A 27,874-nucleotide genomic window follows, 5' to 3' on the forward strand; every position below is an offset into this window, starting at 1 on the left:
GCTTACATGAAGGTGAGGGAGATGTCTGTCAAGCACAGTCTGCGCACGCCAACACAGTCCCGAGAAAACGTCTAATCAGGCACAATAACTGACAACTGTGTGGGTGTAGCACGGCTGTGCAGGGCCTTTAAATCCAGCAACACTGACAGGACTTTTGAGACGCTGCATGCAACCTGTGGCTGAGGTAAATACCTCCAGTACTGCAGCTAATGGTTCATTAGACCAAAATGTGTCATTTTCAATGCGGCACATGTAAAATACACAGTGTCTGTGTGCATGTGACAGCTCTGCAGTTGTTGAAAACCTGGTTTTAAGCCAGGCTAAACAAATATCGGACCCATCTTCATACTGAACAGAGAGAGATGAAATTGATATCGATCTTCTCCTCTAACTGCTGGTAAAAAAAAGTGTAATTTCCCCAAATGTCACAGTTTTCCTTTAACTTCAGAGCTGCTGCTTTTCATCCTCCTTTATTTAATCAGCGCTGTCAAAGCAGTAGCACTACAACAGACTGTAGAGCACTTTGTCAATCTTGCTTTTAGATAAGTGCTATATAAATAAAGATGATTATTGTTATTAAGCATTGCTGGTGTGGACAGATAATATGAGACTGAGTAACGATGTCCTTCTGCGAAAGTGTCCTCACTTTGTCAGCAGGAAAAAGTGCCTTAATTTGATTAAATCCTTGTTATCTGTCATTTTGCAAGTCATTTGTCATTCTGTAACACAGCCATCTTATTTTTAGAATTGGCGTTTTCCTTTCAACATGGCAGCAGGAGCCAGGCCTGGGATCAGTTTGCATCAGTGTGTTTGTCCATCACACCAGTCATCTGAATTTGATGATACATCTCAAGCTGCACTCATCTTAATCGATTTGTCAGTGGCATAACAACCAAACGTCAAAACAAAGCAACATATTTGTCACTTATTGGTGCAGAAAGGGACTGAATTATATTAAGATGTTGTACTTTACAAGCAGCCTCATTAATGCAACTGAGCAATCAGCTCAGCTGACACAAAACCTCTCTGTAGACTCATGACATCAAAAAGCTTCCAGGTACACACAAAGACAGAAATGTGTGTGTATGTGCATTCTTTTCATCAGAATTATAAGGTCACGCATAAATCGCATCTCATCATTGTGGAGCTGGATGCAAACCTGTCCACTTCTACATTAACCATAAGTAGGTGCAGACAGGCCCTTAATCAACCATTATCAATATGCAGTGTTGGGAAAATTCACTTCCTACATGAACTAGTTCAAAGTTCAGTTCACAAATTTTAAAATGAACTAGTTCAGTCCATAGTTCATAATTCAAAATGTTGAACTAAGTTCACCATTCCAAAAATGAACTAGTTCATGGTTCTTTTTTTCCATATGTTGCTGTGAGCTATTATTTTTCAAAATTATTGCCACAGCCCATATAGAACCACAGACAGCAATTATTTTATCAGTTTTAACACTGTAACTATGCGTTACAACATACCTTGAAAGACTAGCCGGGTGCTTCAGTTCAATGTGCCGTTTCAGGTTTGCTGTGGATGTGACTGAAGTGCGGATTTTCTTTTGGAAAGCCAGTTTGCACAGAAATGTAAGATTTTTCCATCCTCACCGACCTTGTCATAAAACTTGTTTAAATGATCATACTACGCCGCCTTGCTGCTTTGTCGTCTACATGCCACTTTTTGTTTTAATGACGCATGCAGCGGTGCGACACTGGTGGCTGGTGTTGCCAGATTGGGTGTTTTTTCCGCTACATATTAAGGCCTGTTTACAGTGTGTTTTAGCTGGGTTTTGCCTGGAAGGTTCTAAATCTGGCACCCTATTGAACGAAGTTAAACTGAGAGAGCGTGCCGTTCACAAACACCAGAATAACCGAGTTCACAGAAAGTTCATCAGGCAGTAATACAGTACGTTCAGTTCACGTTCACCCAAAATATGAACGAGTTCATGAACTGTCGTTCAATGAATGCGTTCAGGCACAACACTGTCAATATGTCTGCTTGCTCCACTTGTCTTCAGACCTGTCGATAAAGAAGAAGAGCAGCTTCACCACTTGAGCCACACAAGCAAAGTTCTCCGATGCCAACGTCAACGATGCCAGAGCAGCTTATGTGACACCGTTACACATAGCTGTCGTGGTTTATAGCAGATATATCATTCATTCCTTACATATACCTATGAACTACTATCGGCATTGACATCTCAAATGGAATTATTAAGTGTCAATGATTTAGTTTATAGTGCTCATATCAAAGCATACTGTACTAAGAGCTTTATTATTTGAGTCCTGAATCCATTTCTCTATCCATCCATCCAGCAACGGAAATGAGCATTGTGACCACAGTAACATTATCTTTACAAGCAATCCATTATACATGCTTAGCATAAAATAAACCGCACACTCTGTGGAAATGAACAAATAGCTGCTGACTTCACATTGGTAACTCAGTCTGCTGCACTGCCACTGAACCACTGGAAGGACCTTTTTCAGGTTCAGTTTCATGTGTGTCTCATTTTTATACTGTCCCATTTGTGCTGCGTGCAGTTTTCTTATGGCGCTACCTAACGGATTGGGAACAGCTAAATGTAAAAGTTTACTTCAAAAAGTGTTTTATTTACCACTTTTATATGGAGTATAACAACAAACAATCGTTAGAATAAAACTTGTTTTTGGAAATAGGGCTCATGATATAAATTATGTAGAAGTGTATTATTCAACTTTTCCCCATGGTCTAGTGTTGAAAAAGTAAACAAAAATCTCAATAAATCGTAGTATCGAATTGCGATACATATCAACTCAGCACCTAATTATCGTGATAATATTGAATCGGGAGATCTGCGCAGCGTCTCAGCCCTGCAGAATAAAAGGATGCATATGATAGAAGAATCATAAAATTGATCACACAGGATTGAAATTAAGCTTTATTTGTATGGGACAACAGGTTTCGTGCCAGCATCGTTTATTGCTCATTAACGTTGTTTATTTATTTTGAAGTTATTGAATTATTACTGAAAAATTTAGCATGTTACTGTTATAACTGTGTATGAAATCATACTTTACTTTTTTACTTTTGAATCAGAGGTCAAGTGAGACGGACAGATTCCTTGAGGAACTACTTTGTCAGCACAGCTTCAGTTTTTGAATTCAGGCAGGTAAACTCTGTTCAGTTTGAGTTGTGTTGACCATAAAGATGAGGAGTCTATTGATCGATATATGATAGAAATCTTTATGGTCAGTGTTGGTGAATGCAGGGTGTGTGTGTTGGAGCGGTGTTATTATTGGGATATTGAATGGAGGTTGTTATATCATTGAATCATACATCCACGCTGTGATGACAGCAGAAGACTGTAGAATAGCCACAAAAATGGTTCTCCTCTATCTCTCCCCGCTCTGTCAAATATGATTACGTCTGTCTTCCTGTCGCGGTGTCTCTCTCTCTCCTTCTCCCTCTCCCTCTCTCTCCCTGTCTCTGACCTTACAACCTTACAAGCTACCACTTATTATCACAGACACACAGACGCTCTCATCTCTAAATCTGGCTGGATTTATTCACTCTGGCTGCTATGTCTAAGACTTTTTATCTTGGGGATATAATTTAGCTTCTTTCAAGAGTTTTCAAGAGACTTTAGGACTCATAACTCGAACGTTGTCCAATACAGAAAGATTAAGGCAGGCTTTTCACTTTTTTCGGTGCTGATTACATCTCAGTATTCCTCTGGCCAACCAACAATTTATGGCCTTGCTGGTCAAAAATGTTGCGTACAGGCCACAAATATGACTTTTTAAGTGAAGTTGTCAAAAAGTTTTCTTTTTATTGACAGCCACAGTCTACTGATGTTGAACTTGACTGTTTGCAGACTGTCCCTCCACGAGTCCTTGTCATCCTTTCTTTACAAAACTGTGCTCTTCTATTTAAATTATCATTTGAGGAAAAGGTCAGTTAAATAGTACTAACTTTATGTACTGTTTTTGAGGCATGTCTCAAAAAATACTAAACTTGAAACCACAGCAAATTTTCCCTGCCTATTTTTTCTGGTGAAAGATCTTGAAAGCACCATGTCAAGTAAGCCTGACTCGACCTGACCTTCCATCATTCCTAAGCTTTTGTCCGAACCTGGTCTGACCTGTCAGGTCCTGACGTGTCCCATCAGGGTCAGATCGAGTATCCACTATCTAAACCAGGACCTGCTTTTGACAAAAACTGACCAGCTTTGCCTCAACATCATTCATCATACAGAACATACAACTTGTCCAGTGTTATTCCTTTCTTAAGCCCCATTCAGACTGGATTTATTTTCAAGGGTCTGTGGGTGATTATAACATTCCCTGCACTGTTCAGTCATATTAATCCTGTCCTGAGTGCAAATGTGTTTCATTTTTCACTCCCACCTCAGTTACAGTCACAATTACCTACTGTTTTTGGTCAAACTCACAAATTTATGTCTCTCCTGGAGCCACATCCTTGTGTTTTTAAGTAGTCTCTGTTTTTTATTTATTTATTTTTTAATCGCCATTCGATTTTTGTGTGAAAATGAAAGAAGTCAAAATAGTTTTTGCTAATCAGAAGAACAGAAACATGTGAACACCAACATGCAGGCTTACAGCAGGCCAAGTAAGACCCTGTAATTGCTCATCCAATGGGCTTTCAAAGTCAACCGCAGGTACTGTAGATGCTGGTGTTCTCTATTGGCTGGTCCGGTGAATGTCCATGTCTATTACAGACCACATCCTCCATTTCATGATGGTTAAAACACGGTCCGGAACAAATAGTTAAATTATTGAGGAGCCCAGTGAATATTTCATTGCAACAGTATGTTCAACTGAAACCATCTGTCAGTGGCAAAATGCAAGTAGTGAAGAAATATTAAAGTAATTAGTGACCATTTACACTGGATGTACATTTTTTAATAAAAGAAAAGGGGTTTGTTAAACAATATGCACGCTTTAAACCTAAACCCAATTTGATTTCATGCTTCGTAACATTTATTTTCTTGGTGTCTTTTGTTTTCTAATGCAGCCCATTCATAGGTATCACCCCTGTAATTAGTTATGCTGTATCAGTAATGGCCTGCTTTGCCAGCCTTGTTTATTTTCCCTTTTAACTTGCCCTTAAACTAAATTCCTCTAAACATTAGAAAGGCCTTGAAAGGTTTTTAATGTAGCTGCCTGAAGGTTGTAGATACACCCTTATATTGTGTAGTGCTGTTCAGAATATCCCTGTTAACTTGTCGGGCAAAGTGTTGTCCCTTTATACCAAAGTACACGATATATTGACTCCGGGTGAGAAATAAAATGATCACTTGCCCTCCTGCATTTGGAGGTTAGAGGTCGCAGTCAGCTGGAGGGGATTAAGTGTTTTGCAATGCTTGCAGATCCTCCTGCTGCAGCTCTAAGACTGTAACCACTCGCCGGCTTTTAGTAAATGATAATGAATAGTCGATGTATGTCTGCATTAGTATTCACTGCAAAATGACAATTCTGTTAGCTTAAAGCACTCCAGAACAACAAGGACATTTCAGATAGGCTCTCATTATAGGAATAGATGTTTCTATTACAAGCAATAATGGCATTTATTGGCTGGTTTGGACACCATTAGAAATGTTATTGGGTGGAGGCCACAAGGCAGCTGCTGTTGAAACTAAGGAAGATATGGGGATGAATTCATGCTCTCTTTCTCCCAGTGACACACACACACACACGCAAAAGTAAAATTTTTCAACACTCACGTTTGGAATTCACTCAGTTCTTGGTATTTTTGAATGAACAAAAAGGCTCACAGGAGCAGGAGAGTTTCCCACGGTTCTCTCTGCTGCTTTCGCTTGGCACACACTCGTTATACATGAACTTGCCACACAAACACGCGCAGGCTCATGCTCTGTGATCTGATCTACTGCAGCGATCAGCAAGAGACTGATTTAACTGGCCGAGGTTAAAGTCCTACATAAAGTCAGGGGAAACATGAGAAGTGTAAAAGTAATGATGGCGGCTGTGGTTCATAAAAGTTTCAGTTTAAGAGGCGCAATCTATGCAGAACAAATGTGTCGCTTATATCTGTCACAGTGCAGAAAATGACTGAATGAATGAGAGATATCTGATGGAGATTAAAAGGGAAATGGAGATGCAGATGGGGGCACAGTTGGCAGGGCGAGTAAAAGGCCAAGTTCCAGGAGGCTTGGACCTGTCTGTTCATCAGAAAATATTACCCGTATTACCCAGCATGCCTCACAGCGGCTGTCCGTGTCCCCCCGACCGCCACCCATGGCTGACTCCGCTGAGAGGGAACATTTACTGTGGAAATCACAGTTTGAGGAGGTAGGAAGGGGGAGGAGAGGTTGTGTCAAGCCAGAGAAGGGAGTACAACAGTGATAGCCAGGAGCTTGTTGCAGTCAAATGACATATTTTTTAATTTCATTTCATGTCTGTGCTTCTCCGACACAGACGGGCTGAAACGCACTTACGTTTGACAAACCTCCAGGAATTATTTTACGTTAGAATAAAGCGTCAAGATGAGGGCGTACTGTACGCTTTAGAGCCGTGGCATGTACAGTAATGACAGAGCACACTGAGAAATAGATTCAAAAGAGGGAGCCAGGGTCAAACAGTGAGCGAGAGAAGAAGAGATCAGAGACAAACAGACACAGAGACGAGCGGCCTTGTGTGGGCAGGCGGAGAACTAGAAGGTTTCTCTTGATGTTTTTGTTTAAGGGCACTTTCATGATCTCTGGGTCTCGGAGGAGTTTCTCACTACAGACCCCTTTTGCACTGAAACCACTCAAACACTGGGTCATCTCACTGTTAGTGATGAAACATAAAACATGTCTTCCAGACTGAAGCGCCATTGTTGCCATAGCGATGCCAGAGCCCGAGCGGCTGAAAATCAACTGAAAGAAGAGACAGTAAATAATAAGTCATCACGCACGGCTCTGCTGCCGCCGCTGCTCTCTCCCACCACTCACTGCTGGTGTGTTTGTCTGTAGATGGATGGACGGAGACAAACGGAGACCCTAATGATGACAGTGAATGTGAATACCTACATCATTAAGCAGCCATCACTTTTAAAATTAAAATGTTTTTTTTTTTGGTCACATTAAAAAATGCTTTGATCGTTCCCCACAGCGATCACATTGCGAGATTTAGAGATTCTAAGACTGTCAGAAATGTGATGCAGCCTGTCTTTTAGTCACCAAAGCTCAGAATCAGTTATCAGTAGAGCTGTTTCACAGTCTGAGTCGGCCATTCTTTGATCCGACGACCGTGTTTCTTTCACAATTGTCATCTTTGGACTGTGACAGAGAGTGAGAAAAATGAGAGTCAAGCCTCTAATGCAACGTCTCAACGCCGCTACATTCGACTGCGAGCGAAGTGAGTGTTTTGATTTGACAGTGTGATTGCTGACTGTTGGTGCAAAAGAGAAGAGGCCCTCCCTCTTTGATTGTGATGGACTTGGAGCAGAACGTGACACTTTGCTTGATGGGTCATATTGCTGAATCTTCTGCTTTTCTGTACAGCTCTGCTGGAAATGTGTCAACAAGATGTCGCCGCATTTGACTTTAACCACCAGAATACGCCCAGAAATCCAATCTGAGCTTTTAGATTGAGTGCAAATGTGCTGATAATACGTGTGTTTAGTCTAGTTTCTAATCATCATATTGGCACATTGGTGAATTTTCTACATTTTTGTTATTGGATTAAAAGGTTTAACAAAATATGTGACAGTTTCTAAATGCGCTAAAACAAACATTGAGCACACACAAGGGCTTCATGGTGGTGAGTCGGCCACGCTCCTGATCAGATTAGCTCTTCCTCTAAATACAAACTTAATTTGCTCTCAATCAGCGTCTAAGTTGTGAACACAACAGAACAAATAAACAGAATTTCTCGCCACATTTTCGCACATGTAAAGGAACATCGGTCTGATAGGATTATCACGGCAAAACAAATGGAGCACAACAGATAAACAAACTAACTGAACAGAAATGTGCAGGCGTAGAGGGAAGCTCGCACACAAAGAGTAACTCAGCCCTGAGCAGTCAGATCATGTCTGTTGAAGGTAGTGCGCTGACCTGAGTTCAGCGTGCTAGAAGCAAGTGGGGCTGGGCTGTAACCCTGGAGACGGCTTTTTGTCTGATCTTGATGTTTTCCTGGGTCAGATGGAGCCTTATTTAATCCTTTGTACAGAGAGTACAAAAAACTAGCAGAAAACCAGGCACACTGACACAAACAGCATCGCATTTTGACTGACAGACAACATACATCAGTGATGATCATTTGTATAAATACATTACATACATGGACAGCTGGATAAGTACATCTCACCAACAGGTCTGCATGCTCAGTGTATCAATGCTGCTCGTGTGTCAGATTTTCAGACGACTGTTCATATCCATGCAGGATGTAAGCCGTATCCCACACCACTATGAGCTGTCAGTGATGGTGAAAAGCCATGCGTGTCCGGGGTAACAATAGCGTCCACGTCCGCTGTCTTACCCTCCCCTCTCCCACGTGATTTGAACACATTTCTGTGAGGTTTCAGGTTTTGCCTGAATTGAGGCTTCTCTTTAACTTTTATTCCTTTTGCGTCTGTCCTCAGCACTGACTCTTCGCCCTGCCAAACGCCAGTGACCAACAATATATGTAATAACAGCGTCGGGTTAACGACGTCAGATTGACTTCTTGTCATGGCGGTGATGGCATTGTCAGATCTGAGTAAGCAGACAGATTTGATTTTTAACACTTACTCAGGAGCCAGATTGGAACTACAAATTAGAAAACATTAAATCATACTGCGAAAGGAAGTAAAGTCAGAGTTTTGAGCAGATCCAACTGCAGTGTGAATAAAGCCTCAGATACAAATCTAGACAGCTGGGATGCTTCCAGATTTAAATATGCGGATTTAAAAAGATTGTTCTTTTTCTGCATCATTGTTACACAAATGCTGCTATAAACCTATAGAATCCGGCCTCGTCCCAAAATTACCTGACCTAATTTTAATGAAAACAGAGAATAGGTTAATGGAAAAGATGGAGAGAGCCACGCAGAGCATCTCTGATGACCTTTCATCACCTTGTTTCTGCTCACTACTGTAATGCTCCCAGCTCCAGTGCTTGGGAAAGTTGGATAAATTAATCATGAAGCTCACACTGCTTCATGTGTTGCTGTCTGGTGTGTATGCTACAACACACGCTTTCAGTCTCTGTGACTGTGAGTAAATCTTATATTTTCACATGCCAGACAAAATGTTATAGGAGCTCATTGCTGAGTGGCTGCTGCACAGTCGCTCCAGATTGTAGCCTCATTGTGCAGAGGACATGACTGGAGACTCATGGGGCATCACAGTGAGGTAAACTTCAAACTTCTGAAATTGTGATCTGGGTGCAGCTTTAGTATTCTTATTCATCAGTGTTGAATATTTTCCCAATCATGCAGCAGTGTTTGATTGCTGGATTTTCTTGACTTCAAAGCCGCCTTTGTTTTCTGTTTATTTCAATTTGGGGAAAATCACCTCGCCTGAGCTGTAAATGATCAATTCCAGTAAAGTGCAGTCCAGTAAATATATATTTTTTGGTAAAACTTTATCAATCCCACGCCGGGGAAATTAAATTGTTATAGCCAGCAAGGTATAAAAAGAGAGGCACAGAAAAATCAAGATAAAGGATGCAGAATAAAAAACAAAAACTATATATATGTATATTAAATTGCAAATGAGAAAAATGCTGTTGCCTAAATAAACACTGAACTGCATATGATCAAATATGGATATTAAATACAGTGTTTTGCACAGTAAAAAGAAAAATATAGAAGACAGTAAAAATTGTGTCATGTTGTGCCATGGTACACATATTCACCTTTAATTTGTTACTTATTAGCATGCATATTAGCAGCATATTGGCTTTTTATGACTCATTATAAAGCACTTATTCTTGGGGTTGGGATTATTAAGTGTTAGATTTAAGTCATTAAAATCATAATCTGTGTGCGACAACTTCTTTATTGATATCAATAAGCAGGAATTAGGAGCTTATTGAGGGAAAACACTTAGCAGTCTCGTACTTGTAGAATATGGTCATGCAGAATAAGCAACTGTCACCTTAATATGAAGTGTTACCTTATTGTTGCAGACTCCTGAAAGTCCAGCACTGACTCGTGGTGCATCCTCGTGCTGATTAAACTCTGATTTTAAAATATGAGAGACGGCTGCCCGACGAAACCCAGAACACGGACAATAACAAAGCATGGATATTGTGCAGTTATTCAGCATCCAGCTATTGTTTTTCTGTCTCCACAAATACAGATAAGAATACAATTAGTGACATCTGTGACCACCCCAGACAGATACAGAGATACAGTTTTAATGGAAAACAGTACATCCTGGTGCGCTGTGGTAATAATTGGATCAGATTTTATGGCTCTGTTTCTCTTTTGCTGCTTCACTCCTGCATCACTTATCTGCCTCCCTCCATGTTATCCATCTTCCTCTCCTCCAGCTCACCAGAACAAGTCATTCATCGCTCTGGCAACGCAGCAGTGTTTTCATTATCACCTGCCTCCTCTCCCTCTGTCACCTGGCTAAAGACGGATGTCAGGGTCATCAATAGCAGACAGAGAAAGCCAGGCGAGCCACCGCAGTATCACAGCTCTCCATCTTTACAGTGTTTAGTTCAGCAGCATCGTGTCACTGATAACTTTTTCCATCCCTCCCACTACTGCATAAAAGCTCATCGAACTAGATTTTCCTTCCTCTGTTGACTCCTCCAGAAAGAAAAATAAAAACTCCATGCCAGTCCTCTTGAGCACACATTGCGTCAGTGTTTTGTTGTGCTTTCATTTCAATTTTGTCTCAGTCAAGTTTCTGTCACTCATGGGGATGAAGACATGGCATTGCATTACACACACATGCACACAATGGCCTCCTTTCTCTGCTGCTGTGTGCTGCAGGTGCAGCGCAGACTCATGGGAGAGGGCAATGTATTTCCATTTCAAAAAAAAAAAAAAGCTGGGAATGTGTGTGAGAGTATGCGTGTGTGCGTGTATGCATGTGTGTTTGTGCGTGTGTGTGCGGCAGGTGCAGTCTAAGTCAGTACTTGTGACTACAGTGTCTGTGTTTTCTGAAATTTCTTTGTGATGTTACAAGGCGTCATTCAAAGACAAAAGAGGAAGAGAGGGGGAGACAGAGAGCAAGCGAGACAGGGTGTAATAGATAATGAGTGTGTGTGTGTGTGTGTGTGTGTGTGTGTGTGTGTGTGTGTGTGTGTGTGTGTGTGTGTGTGTGTGTGTGTGTGAGAGAGATTTAAAGAAAGAAAGTCACCAGGAGAGGAAAGAGAGAGAGAGAGAGAGGGGCAGAATGATAAAAAGACAAGAGACTAAGTAAAAATAGTTTAAATATTCATGTTTTTTCGTCAGATGATTTATTCATGAGTCGCTGACATTCCGTTATTTATAAACTGCTTGTGTGTCACCACTGTTGACAGAAGTGTTGCTCTGTGTTCATGGAGGAAGTACACAATGTAAAATGGAACATGAAACAGCCAGCGTGTGCTCAAATGATGCCACAGTAAAGGTTAGCAGTGACTGATAAGCAGTTAGTAAACAGAAGCTAATTTCTTAATACGTGTGCACCTTGTGTCACTCCTTTCCCAGCAGCTGTGCTACTTCTTATGTATTCTCATCCATGTTTCTCTCCTGACTCCAGATTTTGACCCCAGTCTGGGGCTGATGACTGGCATTGCCCCCATAAATCCCATGATGCCCGGCCTGGGCCTGGCGCCCCTGCCCCTCTCCCAGGATGTACCACTTGTCAAGGAGATCATCCACTGCAAGAGCTGCACGCTGTTTCCTCCCAACCCCAGTAAGTCTCATATTAGTTATCGCTGCTGTTGTAACAAATAAAAGCATCACGGAAACACTGCACGCTGACCCATCTTCAGCAAGCCTAGAGCATGTTTTATTTATCGATGCAGTAGTGTGCATTATCTATGACTTATATCTGTCCCCGTCCTCACATTTGGGCTCTGGATACGCACCACTCAGCTGGATTTTGTGTGACAACAAAGAAATTCCTCCTTAATGTCACCTTTAATACCTCTTAGTACCTCCACCCGGCAGAGCGTGACTGATTTGCATTCACGTTTCATCAGGGAGGAAGGGAGGGGAGGAATTAAAGGAGGTGTGTGTCTGCATGCAAGCGTGCACTTGTGTGATGTCTATGAATGTATAATTGGGGGAGTGACCTCTGTGAGCACATAACGCAGTGCTGCTGTCTTCAATATGCCAGGCCAGAGAGGTGACGGACTCTGTCCTTTTCTTAGCTCAGCTCAGCTTCATCGCTGCATCTTCCCTTAATCTCTCTGCCCTTCTCCCTCTGCTGTACTATATACATACATGCTTCTCCCTCCCTCTTTGCTCCCTCTTTCTCTATCATATACTGCATCTCCTCTCCTCCCACCTCGCGTTTCAGGAGTCAAATCCACTTAATTGCCTTATCACCTCTGAGTCTTCCAGCTGCTAGTTCCAGTTCAAAAGGTCCCTGTCAGGCTCCGTCCGGTACATATGTACATGTGCAAGCACACACTCATACCTACATGCACATATATGGGTGTTTAACAGGATCTAAAGACTCCAGCACCTTTTCACTTGCAATCAGAGAAATTTCATCAGAACAGCGTTGGTTATGATTAACACGAGGCATGTCAGCCTGCAGCATGACATGCTTGCTCCATGTGTGTCAACCCACCTTTTTAAGATTTTAAGACAGCCTCTCCTTGTTTAGTTCCCTGATCAAGGTCTCTGTACCAAAACATTATTAGTTAGGATTGAATTCCCCCGATTGCAAGCAAAAAGGAGAGTTGTTTGTGCTCTCCTGTCGACCCGCGGTCTCCTCCTCTGCACCCATCAGTCCACAGGTGTGTGAAGGTTTTGTTCTTTGGGTTTATCGGTGTCTGAAATCACTGGAGGTTTGTGGCATCCTTGAACCTTCGCACAATGGGTTATAGTAATTGGGTCAATCTGTCCTTTGGGTCTTGAAGTAATAAAAGGAGAATCTTTTATTACTGAGAAGCACAGAGCTCTGAGCCTGAATCAGGAGTACCTGGTGACCACATGTAATAGCAGGTCAACAAAAGTTAAACAGCCACTGTTATATAAAACTGAGCAACAGACGAGTGGAATAGGGACTGAACACCATTCCTGCACTCAGCGGTGGCTCTGGAATGGCTCCCAAAGGGGCTGTTGCCTCTGTGTCCAGTCTCCCTTATAGCTTTCACAAAATGCCACTGCAAATCAGGCCGAGATACAGGGCAAATGTATTTTTTCATATTTCAGTACATTCAATATCTCTATACCATTTGTACGCAGGTGATGTTGCTTGTAATATCTAAGCTTGTACGGGGCGCTGGGTAGTTTTGCAAAGACATTATCAGGACTGCTTCATGACAATATTTCAAGATTTCTAGGTGTTTTTTTTTTCTATATGATATTAATGTTTTCACAATATGTCCTTATAGGTAAGATCCAGATCTTAATTATTCCAGGTCTAATTCACTCCCACTCAACCAGATCTAATCTTCATCCTCCCAAACTCGATGGACCTTTCTTTTTCAGATAGTTAGTTCAATCCCACCTACAGAGCATATTTTAATAGGACTTAAATCTCTGCTTTCTAATCTTGTTTCATGTCATAGCATTTATATTTCTAGCAGTGTGAGTTTATTATTTATAGTATTTAGGTCATGCATCAGCCCTATTTTCATTGTATATTGATATTATGGGATAAAGCACAAAAAAATAGCCTGAAATAGAGCATTTCCTGTTGAGCACGGTCTGCGCTCACACTCTCCCTTCACACTTAGGTTCTGTTAATAATTAAACGTGATCCTCGTGTTCGCTCCCACTGGGAGGAACTTCCTCCCTTCTGTTGGAGAGAACGGTCTGTCTCGGGGCTTTTTCAAGGCAGCCTCGCATGTCAGATGGAGAACACATCAATTTCAGCCTAGACGAGTAGTGAGAGCTCCTCACTACTACCAGTGTGGGAGTCTGCCTTTGAGACCAAGTGTGTTCTGTGTTCAGTGTTCACCCCGTAGTATAAAGCATCAGTGTCACAGTTTAATGCAGGCAGAAAAAATAAAACATGTTATAAATTCATTAATAAATATTTCCCCCTCTACCTGTAGACCTAGTGATCAGAGCACATGGATGAAAAGCCGTGTCCCTTATACAGAGTTCATTCTGATCCTGAGGCGGAACGAGGAGCCGTGCTGTTACCTGCTCAGTGTAACCTCACAGGAACCTGTCATAAACACTCATCGTGTGAACTTAGTTTACAGTCTTTCCCAGCGTTAACACCTCTGCATTTCTTGTCTTGCCGTGCAGGCGCAGAATCGAAGGTAGCACTGCCCTTAAACCCTGAAGAGCCCTGTCACTATAAGACAGTTATTCTTGAATTCAGGGCTCCACATCACATCCACATCATTTTAAAAAAACTATAAGCAGGGCTTCAGATGCAGCTCCGTGGGGACTGATGACACGTACACTGCTGAGGTTAAGGGCTCCATCTCCTTTGGGCCACTCACACACACATTAAGCGCTCATGCTACTTGTAAAGCACTTTGGATTAAAGCATCCACCCAGTGGTGTGTTGAGATATAGTGTGGGCCTCCTATTTGACTGCTTGAACAAAATCCCTCACTTCAACCTTTTCCTCCATCTTCTCTACAACGGTGACCACACATCTTCAGAATATTTGCTGCCACAATTTCATTTTCGCTCACCTTCTCTCTCATGCCATTCGTCTCCTTCTATTAATTTCCTTCGCTTTATGTCACCTTTAAGGCAAGAAGTGCGCCATAGATGAGAGTGGGTTGGAAAGTTAGTCCTCAGAGGAAGCCAATTTACTCCCTGCATGAAAGGGTAGCTTTTTTTCCCACCTTGAAAGATGCCACTGTTGCCTCCTACAGTCGACCAAGAGGATGTCAAAACTGTCCTTTGAAACCAATAGGAAGATATTCTTCCGTGGCAGACGTTTTTCAAAGAGAAAAAAGGGGAAATACCATCTAAATTACAGCATTTCAGGTAGGAATTTAACGCAGCAATTTATTTGAGGAGATGGCAAGACACTCACCCAGAACGAAACAGAGTCATCGAGGGGATTTTTTTGGCTCGCTTGTAAGGTTTCCGCTGTAATTGAGGCCCCTGTGGGTTCTTCTGAGGGGCTCACAGCATGACAAAGCTTCACCCCAGGGGACGACGCAGGGGGTCACAACAGAAGCTGACATGCATCTTTCTTTAAGTTTATTTTTAAAAAGGGTGTTTGTCTATAATGCAGTTGTGTGTTTGCATGTGTGTGCGTGTGAGAAAATTGAAGAGGCGGGCAGAAATGTTGCTTTTAACATTGTGTTTTTTTCACGCGAGCGTTGCTGTGTGTGAAGTTGGAGGTTGATTGTGACTCAGTGCTCTATTTCCTCAGGTATTTGTTATGTGTCCGGCAGGCGGGAGCTGTGTGTGCGTTTGTGTGTGAAAGAGATGGGGATAGAGGGCAGCAGGTTACATATGGTGGCTATCACAGGAAGCAGGACCCCCAGCTACTCCACCTCAGACATTACATGCGGCTTCCTCCTCATTGACCTTCAGCTGAACAGCTCTGAAACTCAGCGTCTGTCTCTCTTCATATCTGCATCATTATCTTTATGTCTCTCCTACATTTTGATCTGGCCTCTTCCCTTTTTCCTTGTTGATTTGCATATACTATACACAATATCTAGATTCACAAGACCTATATATCATCATGTCATTTTTCTGTCTTTTTAAGACGGTTTCTACATATTTCTGAAAATCAAAATTGATGTGAAAATGCCAAATTTTGTCCAATTCTTGGGATTCCTCAATCATTATGTGAGTGTTGGAAAATTAGCAGCTCTCCAGTAAACTGTGATGCATGCCAACCAACAGTTCTCAATCAAAATGTACAATATTATTATCATTATGTGAGTTGAAACGGTCTTTTAACGATTCATTTCTAGTAATCATTTAGACTATAAAATGTCATAAATATGTGAATGAAATCCATCCCTAATTCACTGAGCCCAAAGTGACATCCTCAGATTGCTTGTTGTGTCAGCTCAAAACACAAAGATAGACAATAAAAGCAAACATTTTAGTAAAAATTTACAAAACGTAAACAAAAAATTTGCTAAAAACTTGCTGTTGTCTTGACTTGACTAATTGTAAACAGCAGGACTGCACTAATGCACAATAAATGATGATTAATGAGTCTTAATATATAATAGCAATTCATAATTCGAATGAGCAGCACATTCAAGCTGTCAATAAGCACCACCAGTAGTCCCAGTTTCCATTTTCACTCAGGGTTTGGACTTTTTTTTCTTCTTCTTCTCTTGACAGAAAAACTTGAGCTTTGATTAAAGTTTGTCTTTGTCTTCTTCTGCCTCTTTCTCTTATTCCATGACTCCCATACACACAGACACAAACCCATTTTCGTCTCTCAGCCCTTCAATGCTGAAGACCTACATTTCATTTGCTGCTTCAGGGAATTACTCTGTGAGTGTCTTTAATGGTCATCACTTCCCCCGGCTCTTCTTTTTCCAACACTTTTTCATCGATGTCAGGCTCGTCTGTCTGTAATTACCCTCAAGCAAAAGACCAAAGATGCCCTTCAGAGCCCTCCTGTCTACGTGCCTACATTTCTAAGAAGTCCCATGGATTTCATCCTTCTTTCAAAGCCAAACATTTGGTAATGCAGTCACATCTCTAGTGCGTCGGGAAAAAAATGTTGCTTTTTAAAGGCAGGCTTTTACGAAGCAAGGATGTCAGCTAAATGTCAGATTGTTACCTTGTTGTCCTTTTATGTTGTCCTCCTCGCTCATCAGCCGAACTCTGTCAGAAATTGTAATTTAATGCTGAATCGTGCAATGAACCGCAGCATGTTTTAGCTGACTGCAAAGTAAAGGCAGGGAAGCTATCACCTTGGTGTTGTCCTAGAGTTGGTGTGTGTGTGCGTTTTCTGGTTTTGAGTATGCCAGCGAGGGAGCAGCCGTTGAGTATGTGCATGTTCCAGTTTTAATGCCATCATCATCGCCAAGGTCAGGGGATGAAGGCATTTGGGCCATGTGCCAGAGCAAGCTGTGACATGAGGAGGACAAAGCCATAAAGTACCTTTGATGTGTTTTACCATAACTTTGCTACAGGCTCTCCAGCACTAAAGCTACAGGACAGGATAATAGCTCCTCTTGGGCCTATAATTTAAAATTTCATGTCCAACCTTTTGAGTACTGACTGAAAAATACACTGTATTTTTTTCTAATTTGGGAGATGATTGATTAAAAGTCATATGATTCAGGCCACAGCTTTATGGCAATTGGGAAGTGATCCTAGCTCCTAAGTGTCCATGAATGAGTCCTACATTTCAGCCCTGCCTGAGATACTTTTCACATAACTGCTGGGTCCGATTTGTTCTGTGTGTCAGTCAGCAAATGTCACTATACTTTTATGGTGGCTGCTCTAAGAATAGGATGTTATTTTGGTTTTATATTCTGCCTACAACATATGGGGACAATTGCTTTGAACATTTACATAAATATTGTAGTTCAGTTCACTTAATCAGACAATAACAGGTTATAGTGTTATATACTTTTAAGCATATATATATGGAGAGCTATATCTGTATATAGATATCTATCTACATAAATAGAAAGAATATAAATGAACACACACTCAAAATGCCTATGTTTGTGTTGTTTATGGTTGCTAAGATCAATCAAACCAAGAAGCCACAAGGAGCTTTTATTAAGTACCAAAAGTTGTTGTTCATAAGGGTGAAAAAGGCAAGAAATTTACCAAAAAATGCTGGAAAAAATGGCTTGTGAGTGGTATGTGGTGGGGGGGGGGGGGGGGGGGGGGCAAGTCGGCTAATGGTGGAAATGGTGTAACGTTAACTATTATTTGAAATCTATTGTGATTGATTTCAAATAATAGCTACAAGTAACATGACTAGCACTTGTTAAATGAGCGTTAGTGGTTTCACGTAAGACAGCTGAAGGTAAATAACGTACCTTGTCTTGTTTTGCGACGTTCCACATCTTTAGTGGCGTTTCACTGGACCTTTGCGCAAGGTTAACATAAGATATGAATGCACCCTTCTTAACTTATCAATGGAAAAACACCAAACCTGAACAATACAGCATTTGTGTTATAGGCCAAGGACAGTAAGTGTTAAGCCTGAAAGCATAAGCTTCATTCGAGCACTCTTTGCATTTAATGTTCAATCAATAAAGAAGTCGTTTGGCTCATTGCCAGCCATAGTAACACCAAACTTCATCATCAAAGCACAGCTGGTTTAGCATCCATCATTTTCCCAGTTTCCTCTGTACAGACTTAACCAGTCAATCATATCATCCACGGGGAGCCTGATCTTTCTGAGATTAGATCAGCCAACATTTATCTTTGCTCAGTCAGTTCGGTCAGCTTTGGACCATTGACATGAAAGGATCAACCTCTGCCTGGCCAGAAGGATTTGATTTTCATGCTCAGGATGGTGTGACGTGATTATCTCTGTAATGTAAAAATGATTCAAGCATATTGTTCCATGGTATCTCTTATCATTCTCTAATTCCATCATGATATGTCCATAGAGAAACCTCTCCCCTCCTGTGCGTCTCATTATCTCACCATCATGTACAGTCAGCTGACTGAGCTCTGGGTTTGGTTTCGCTGATTACGGGCCATCCTGCTGTGCAGTCGCCTTACTTGAATAGGTGCTCCTCTGATGAAACTGAGATGCTGGTCATCGGCACAGCTTGACATAGACATCAGTTTTCTGAGGTGTCTTTCCCCGTTAAAGGGGGAAAATCAAGGGTCTAAATATAGACTGTGGAGGCTGGACAGATTGTAAAGTCCCTTGAGGCGAATGTATGATATTGTGCTATTTACATAAAATTGGCTGGACTTGACTAGCATGATAAAAATAACAGGAGGGAACACTTTCAGAGGTAGAAGCTGTAGATGCTATATATGATGAAAATGTTCAGTAATTTTCAAGCACTCAGTTTCTTGCATTTAATTTAATGTTACGTTGTTCTATCATGAGCACACACATCCTTGACTAGCTGAGGGGGTGCGTCGACTGCCAAGCTGACCAAGACTGTGCTTGAATTAATTAATGGAAAGCAAAATATAAGACACATCACAGCCTTTAGCAGCTCTTTGAAGACAGATTGTTGATCCAATATTAAATACAGGCAAAGAGAAAATAATTGACTTCTTGGGAAGCAATGCAAAGCAAACTCAGCTCATTTAGCTGGACTGGAATTGGAAAGCAGACTGAATCCATATGGATTTACACTTCTGATGTGTTTGCCTAACTCGTCTCAAAAGTGTGGAAAAAAAAAAAAGGCAAGATGGATTGTTTCATTAGAGTTTGTTCTGATTTCTCCAAACTTATGCAATATATGTTCTGTCAGTTATTATGAGCTTTGTTTCAGACATGAAGAACTAATTGTGTAAATTATTTAACTCATGCAAATTGGTTTTCTTTTGGACAATGTCTATTAAACATACACAGACATTGAGTTTAGTTTCTGCATTTATGGTGTCTTGCGGACGTAGAAAAATGAATTCATTCATTCACATAACAACACTTACAAATGTCAGTTTACTTGATTAAAATGGATGTTGTAGATGTCAATGATTGAATCCAATCAACCAACTGAGTGCAGTTGTACCTTCCACTGAAATAATGTTGTCACGCCTCTTTTGTCCTCTCCATGTCTGACAGACCTTCCACTGCCAGCCACGAGGGAGCGCCCTCCGGGGTGTAGGACGGTATTTGTCGGTGGTCTGCCCGAGAACGCCACTGAGCAGCTCATCATGGACGTCTTTGGACGCTGTGGGGATATCGCTGCCATCAGGAAGAGCAAGAAAAACTTCTGCCATGTCCGATTTGTTGAGGAGCTCACTGTGGACAAGGCTCTCCTCCTGTCTGGTAAACTGCCTCCACCCTAGAACCAACATAGACTCATACTCCCCATATTCAGTGGTGTTTGATTACGTCTTTTAGTAGATAATCTTATGTCTGATAAGTAATCTATCACATAGACTGTTTATTGTTTTTCTGCCAATTCCTCACAGCTGCACATTGAAAACCCCAACAAACCCCCAACCTTGTTTTAAGGTATGTATTGGTTTGCATTGGGTTGAAAGGTCAGAGGATAACAGCTTTCTTTCTCACTCCCCTTGACAATATTGAATCTATAGAGGGTGCTTGTATTGTCAGTCCGCTGCTATCAGTGCACCCAGCCATCTCCCAGTACCCCGGCCATCCTTCACCTCAGGTGGATGAAGAATGATGAGCTGTTAACCTTTACTCTGATGGAAATGAAAGGGCTGATATCTGTCACTCAGCCCTACAATTCTCCAGCCTCACACATTCACTCGGGACCATTTGGCAGATGGATAAATAGATACGGGCATGGGTGGACGGAGAGATGGAAAATGTGCTGCACTCCATAGAGATTGTTTGGAGGGGAACAGCACTGGATATACTGTATGGCTGAAGGAGCGAGAGAGTCACGCAGGTCTGGAGGACAGAACAAGACAAAATTAATAGACTCCTGCTGTTATATCAGTCATGATCCTGTGTTTGTTAATAGGCACATTCATCATTTGTGCATAGCTTACAGTGTATGAACTTTTTTGTGGCTATTGAAAATGTACAGCTGCAGTTTGACCTTCCTCTTTTGTTCAGTGTCACCTCGTGTGTTTCATGACCCCAATACGTTTTGTTCTGCACTTGACACTTGGTTGAAATAAGTCCTCCTTTGTGCAGACGGAGTAAATTAACTGCCATTTAACAGGTCAACATCCTTCTGCACCTTTTATTGCAAATGTAAAAGATTCTCTGTCGTAAGGTCTAAATGGAGATTTGTGAATAGATGTACAGTTGAAGAAGGGCAGTGGTGGTGTAGAAAGCTGCTGCTTTCATCTTTTCTGCAGTGTGATTGTGTGTAACTGCACGATGTTGTCAGGTGTTAATCGCCAACCTGCTGTAGATTCATACAGTATAACTCAAACATGTCGTATTTTGGATGTGCATGTCAGTCCTTCTTTGAGTAACTTCTGTGTGAAAATAAAAGTAAAATCTTTACAGCGATGAAGGCGCTTTTAGTTTGACTGATGCGTTGGTGTGACAGCTTACATAGTTTTCTTTACAGCCCTCTCATTTTTCCTGCCTTAAAAAGGCTTTGATGGACGCACCTTCACCCCAATTTGCTGTTTCTGACAGATTTCTAGATTTCTAAAATTTGCTTTCAGTCTGATAAATGTTTCAATGCTACAAGTGGACAGTGTTGTTGGTTTGCTTTACTTCTACACGAATCAGAATCGGAGTAGTGTGGTCTCTGTGACTCAGTAATTGACTTAACTCCGTGCCCCTTCACTCACAGTATCGACACTCCTACAGTGTCATCACTAGACAAATGAATTTGCTCACATTTCCTTCGGCCTGCTGCTTTTGCTGCTGCTTGAGAAGAAGTCTCTTTGTCATGCGACATCAGCTTTGATTTTCTTTTTTTTTTTATCTCCATCCAGCAGCTTCTCCTGCACAGATGCCTTAAATCTCTCAATGTGAATAGCTGGCCGTATATTCCCTCTTCACAAAGCTCATTTAAAACACCAGCCAATGCAATAATACCCTATGCATTATTTAATGTGTGTGTGTGCGTATGTGTGTCTCTGTGTGATTTCATCTACCTCTTCCCTACAGTAAGAAAGGAGCCATAAGTCCATATATTAGCTAGATGACAGACCTGTGTAGGTTTCTCATAAATGCTGCTTTCCTAACACAGTGGCCTCTTCTCCCAAAACACACACATGTTCACACACAGATACACATTACGGCAGCCTCGGCACACTGAGGTCTCCTTTTATAAAATATTGAAGCAACCTGAGAGTCTTAAGCATTGAGAACAGACTCCAGAAACAACCCAAAACTCATACTTGTGTCTTTCTTCTGACATCCAACTTTATCTCCTTTTTCCCCCCAATGAGTGTGTGTGTTCACATGTATCTGGGAGGCTGGTCCAGGGCTTGTTTCCTGGGTTTTCACTGCAAACTGTACTGTAAACACCCCAACCTCTCACAGATCATTCAGGGCAATCAATTAACAAAACAAGCGTGATAGCGCTTAACACCCACACACAGGCAGTGGAATGAGCTTTGAGTGTCAGGTGGGAGGCAGTGGGGTGATCCAGGGCTATCACTGTAATTAGTGTCTCACACTCTTGTACAGTACATACAGAGTAAAAAGCTCAAGTGACTTGCTCTGCTTTTGTCTGTCTAAGTATTGGTGAATATACACCTGGTGTGTGGCTGCAATAGCGGGACACATTGAGAGATCAAAGAGGATGCGTAGATCAGGTTGTCCCTTCCTGTCTGAGGCAAAATGAGGACGAGTTGATCAATTTAACCTTGTCAAACGTGTGTGTGTGTGTGTGTGTGTGTGTGTGTGCGTGCGTGCGTGCGTGCGTGCGTGTGTGTGTATGCACGTGTATGAATGCGTGATGATCTGTTCCTATCTGTGTATATCTGTGCTTGCTGTTCTGTCTGTGTGTACCTCCTTTTACGTCTGAATCAGAGAAGGTGTTGATAGAAATTGATATTTCAGCCTCTTGCCACTCTCATCCAATCAATGAAATGTCTCCGCTATCTTTTCCCCCGGACCTCACCTTTATTTTTTTTCTTAATTTGACTCATCTCCTCTCAAACCTCTCCTTCCTCTCCCCAGGTTACCGCATTCGTTTGGGCTCCAGCACAGAGAAAAAAGACTCCGGCCGTCTCCACGTGGACTTCGCCCAGGCCAGAGACGACCTCTATGAGTGGGAGTGTCGGCAGCGCATGTTGGCCAGAGAAGAGAGGCACCGGCGTAAGATGGAGGAGGATCGCCTCCGGCCTCCCTCCCCTCCTCCCATCGTCCACTACTCCGAGCACGAGTGTAGCGAGCTTGGAGACAGGATCAAAGGTTGGTTGGCAAACGTGAAACATACACACTGAGTTTATTTAGAGTTTGCTTGTATGACTAACAGTTGTTTTCAGTCCTTACACCCATACAGAACATACAAAAGCAGCAAATCCTCACATTTGAGGAGCTGGAACTAGTAAAAATATACCACTGTAATTAGCCATGCTAGTGTCAGCCGCTCACTTCACCACATCCATGCAAAGCTAATGAAGATGCTTTCACTGCATCTCCTGTGTAGACATGAAGACTCTTGATAATTGAAGGACTTAAATGATTAATGGATGATCAGAGTTGCTGCTCACTAATTGTCCACTGATTGACTGATTTGTAATGAACTGATCCCTTTGGCTATGATTTAAATACATGTTCACGAGTTGAAAATATGACCCTGTGCTTAACATTCAAATTTGGACCAAAGGACCAAAATATGTTTAAGTTGATTCTAAATTGATTTAGAGTCAGCTCCGACAGTAATCTAAACACACTTGACATTTCATCAAGTGGTCCTCTGGTGGTGTCTGCAGACCTATTTTAATTTGAGTGTTTTATAATGCTGCTTGTTACTGAGAATTCAAAGTGACTTGATGCTTGTTAATCGTTTGTCTTGGCTGCCAGGAGTTGTACTATAATTTGAGATATTTAGATGCTCTGAGTGATGTTGCGATCAGCATTGAGAGCACATCTAAGGAGAGGATGAGCTGAAGGGGCCTCTGGGATGTGAGTATCTCGTTGAGCCTTGTGGATTCTTAATGCAATCAAACATCTGTGGCAGGAGATTCACTGTTGATCCCCAGTGGCGTCTCTGTCCTTCCCCTTCCCTCTTTACTGCGACTTTAAAGCCAGGAAGGTACTCACAAGATCTGGAGTGCTGCTAATTTTTTGATGCCTTGCCTTTTTTTTTTTTTTCCCAAATAGCTGATTTATCTGCTAATTGACCACTTTGCAACTAAGACTCAGATATGGGGAGAAAAGGGTCAATTTTCTCCTGATTTTGTAGTGATTGGGCCAACTTTTATTTCATAGTTGAGTTCACACTTTTCAGAATCTGTTTGAACAAAGAAATAAAAGCATGACCGAACAAAATTAATTGAGAAGAGTCAGTGGATGATTTCACAGGAAAATTATGTTTTTTCCTAAATTGCAGCACCACTCACCCAAATGTTTCACAGATTTACGATTTATAGCAAGTGTCTTTTTCTTAGAGCTGTTAGCAGAGTGTCTTGGAGTTAGCTGTGTTTATGCAATGCCACACCTTGCAGCAAAATAGTATTTTATTGTCTGGTAAAATTGTTATGTTGTGGACTGTTTTCTCCAAGTTTAAAATGACTATCCCATCTGCTCCTTGTCAGATAGCTCTGATTTATGGATAAAAAGGAAAATGCAGAGAAACAAAGAGGCGAGAAGTTCTCTAATTGGGTATTTATTTCTCATAAACCAACATAATGCATTTTTATATTTGAATTTGGGTATTTATGTTCAGGTAATGCCACAGCTGAAGATCCATTAAATGAGAATCCCAATCTCTGTGGCCTCTGGCCATTGTCAGTGATCGAATACCACTAATATTGTTCCAGATTGTCTATTAATAATTCCACTGCAGGGGCCCATGTATTATGAGACCTGAGTCCGCCTATAAACAAACAGGAACACCTCAGGGATTCATGAGATAACACCTTGATTCAATATCTATAGCTGTGATAGATCATCATTCATGCAAGCCGTCTGATGGACCCCACTGTGCGTTTGTGTGTGTGGTTGACAGCGACACAGAGAAATTGAGAGCATCTGCAGAACCCGGCTTAAATAAATATAAACCTCCCCAGCTGCTCAATCTGAAAAGACATTAAGTAATGTTTATGTGTGCGCACATGATGCATGTGTATGTGTGTGTGTTGTGGAGGTCTGAGGCACCGTGTTGTGTGCTGACGTCTATGTGTGGGAGCATATTCTCCTCTGCTCCTCTGACTTGTAAGCAGCACAGCGAGGCAGAGGAGGACAGGACAACCACGGCAGAATAACAACAATAGAAATCAATAAAGTCTCTTGACATCATCTGATTATTCACCAGACAAAGCAGGAGTACTGCTAAACAACTTGCACTTTGTACACAACGGCCATGTAACACGGTGCTCCCCTTTTTGTGCAGACATTTGGCGAAGGTTGTTTACCAAAGATATTTATAGGAAAGACGGGAGCTGACTGATTTTACCCGGAAGTGTTCTTCTCATTTAACCTCTTCAGCGTATAGATCTGATATTTTTTCTCCTCTATCGTGTATTTAATCCATTCTTTTCTGTTCCTCCCAAGATGACAGTGAGTCCTTGAAGTTATTTTCATCTCATCCTCTTCACATCCTCATTCTTTCCTTTCTGATGCTCCTGCACGTGACCTGTAAACATCCCACCGTTCGAGCTCAGACAGCTCGTACACACATTGAAATAATGCTCAGCATTAATTACATGTACTTTCAGCTTTATACTGTTTAAGTACAGAGCTCGCTTTGAGCTGAAGTTCTGCTTCTTCCCTTCTTTTGTCTTGTGAAATGTTTCTCATTTGGTTTGTTGTTGAACTTGTTGGCTCCTGCAAGTCCCTGATCATCAAACGGTTCCAGAGTAAATTTGTAGAGGCAGCTTTTTCTTGCTCCCAGTGACCCTAACTCTTTTGTCCCTTTTTGGCTGGACAGACCTTCAGCGTTGGCAGAGGCTGTTTTGTTATTTGACCTCTATGGTATCGATTTTGGCCACATTTCTTTCTCTCCTTACCTCCTGCCTTGGTCAAATAACTGATAGTTTGTAATGATGGCATTTCTTTATCCTTTCTTATGTAGACTCCTTTGTTCTTCGCAGTGGCTCAGATGGCAGTAAATATACTTAGAGGAGTTTTCTTTTTATCTTACCACACTCATATTAACACCTCCTTCCACCTTCTCCCCTAGATGACAATACGTTTCCTGAATCAGTGCGTGTGCTCTTGACCTGGCTGGAACGGGGGGAGGTCAACCGCAGGAACGCCAACAACTTCTACTCCATGATCCAGTCCTCCAACAGCCACATCCGCCGGCTGATGTGCGAGAAGAGTCAGCATGAGAAGGAGATGGAGGAGGCCAAGGACAAGTTCAAGACCGCGATGGCCGCCATACTGACTCAATGTGAGTCCTCTCTGTGCCGTCACACAGTGCATATATATAGCTTCAGGATAGCACCAAAGTAACTTAATGTGGGCTAATCAAGCAATTTACTTTGTAGGACATGCATTATATGTTTTTTTAAGGAGATTTCTAATTGCCGTTTTTAAAATATAATGCAGCAAAAACAGCACCACATTCCCCTCTGCCACTCCCACACTCACATTTACCAGCAAACAGTTCATATAAGATCACCAAGAACGACATTACAACTAATGCACAATTCAAATCAGCGAAGGTTTTTTGCAAGGAGCGTCATCTTAAGTTTCTTTAGTGTCTTTAAATGAAACAACTTTCAAAACAAGGTCACAAAGAGCTTTACAGAGCAAGATAAAACTCCATGTTACATTTCATGAAAAGAAGTTGATTTATTTTTTAGAAACAGATGCTGAATGTATAGGACGACATAAAGGAGGGAGAAATATAAACACATCATAACATGGCCTTTAAATAAAAGCAAAAAGTCGCAGGTTTCCAGTCAAGGAGAGTCGGTACAAAGCGATCACAACATTTTAGATTTAGCTGACAGAATGTTTGTCTGACTGAGTCATGAGTGGAGACGGCCAGAGTAGTCAAGCTGTGATTGACAACAATGGCAAATGCTGTTATTTGAAGGTCATCAACACCTATGTCTCTCAACAGGAGATGCAGTTATTGTACAACTGTTGAAAAAAATAGATAAAAATGAGAAATCAGTGAAATTACTGAGGATGTGCTTAATATTAATGAGCAAGCCTTTGAAATTAGAACAGACTGAAGCATTTGGGGACAAAATAAGAGGATCTCTGATTTCAGCTTGTGCACCTGTTGTGTCTCACTCCACAGTGCATGCTTATGTTAAAGGGGAAACTCAGGACAAGTGACATGAAGGCTTCGATCGCTCTGTGTGCCAAACTGACCTGAAATGAAGGTTTGACCAAAATCTCACGATGTCCAGAGTTGGCAGCTTGTGTCTTAACGTTGAAAATGGATTCTGGCCCTCAGCCACCAGTCACAGAAACAGGATATTAGCAGAGACTTTCCAGGTTAAGGAGCCTGCAGGCTCTTTGAATGCATGCACTCAGTAAACAATTTATCCTATGTCACAGCCCCTGGAGAATAGCGCCCCTTCCCTCAGAGTTTACCATTCAGTTAGTGCTATACTTGGGTAACAGGTGCAATCGACCACGCTACGCTGCAGTAATTCCCATGACACTCTGCAGTCTGCCGTTTTATCACAGGTCACCACTCCATACACGGCATATCAAATGCTCAAATACCCAGAGAGAAATACCATGACATAAATACGCTCTAACCCACACGTTTTCACACATACACCTACCAGCACACACGAGGGATTTCCCCCTCTCATGCATACGTACACACACAGGGAAGGCAAGCAACACTTGACATTAATGAGAAATACCAGGAGCAACTGAGCCTGTAAAGGCTTACAGAAATAAGCTCGGTGCAGATTCTGTTCTTGTGATGAAAGATGAATTATGTTTTGAATCGAAATGTTTTAATTCAAGCAGATACTAAGTGGACTGCAGAGACTTTACCATAGCAAAGGTACTGGCTGTTTATGACCATTACAGACAGAAATAAGATTTACTCATTACTATAGAGTGACAGCGTTAACCTGGTTTTAGACTGCTGGATTGCTGCCCATTCATTCAGATCAGG

The 27,874-nt window shown here is 41.7% G+C and overlaps 1 protein-coding gene across 2 annotated transcripts in view; it reads left to right on the forward strand.

The window, feature by feature from the left end:
* The window catches only part of LOC139331202 (ecto-NOX disulfide-thiol exchanger 2-like), a 160,337-nt gene that overhangs the window by 98,058 nt on the left and 34,405 nt on the right, over positions 1 to 27,874 (forward strand). For both annotated transcript variants that reach the window (XM_070962579.1, XM_070962578.1), the window contains exons 4-7: positions 11,695 to 11,850; positions 19,786 to 19,992; positions 22,792 to 23,025; positions 25,961 to 26,173. In XM_070962579.1, coding sequence (XP_070818680.1) covers positions 11,695 to 11,850; positions 19,786 to 19,992; positions 22,792 to 23,025; positions 25,961 to 26,173 — 810 coding nt within the window. The remainder of the gene's footprint in view (positions 1 to 11,694; positions 11,851 to 19,785; positions 19,993 to 22,791; positions 23,026 to 25,960; positions 26,174 to 27,874) is intronic.

The sequence above is a fragment of the Chaetodon trifascialis genome, chromosome 5 (assembly GCF_039877785.1).
Source record: "Chaetodon trifascialis isolate fChaTrf1 chromosome 5, fChaTrf1.hap1, whole genome shotgun sequence".
Taxonomy (NCBI): domain Eukaryota; kingdom Metazoa; phylum Chordata; class Actinopteri; order Chaetodontiformes; family Chaetodontidae; genus Chaetodon; species Chaetodon trifascialis.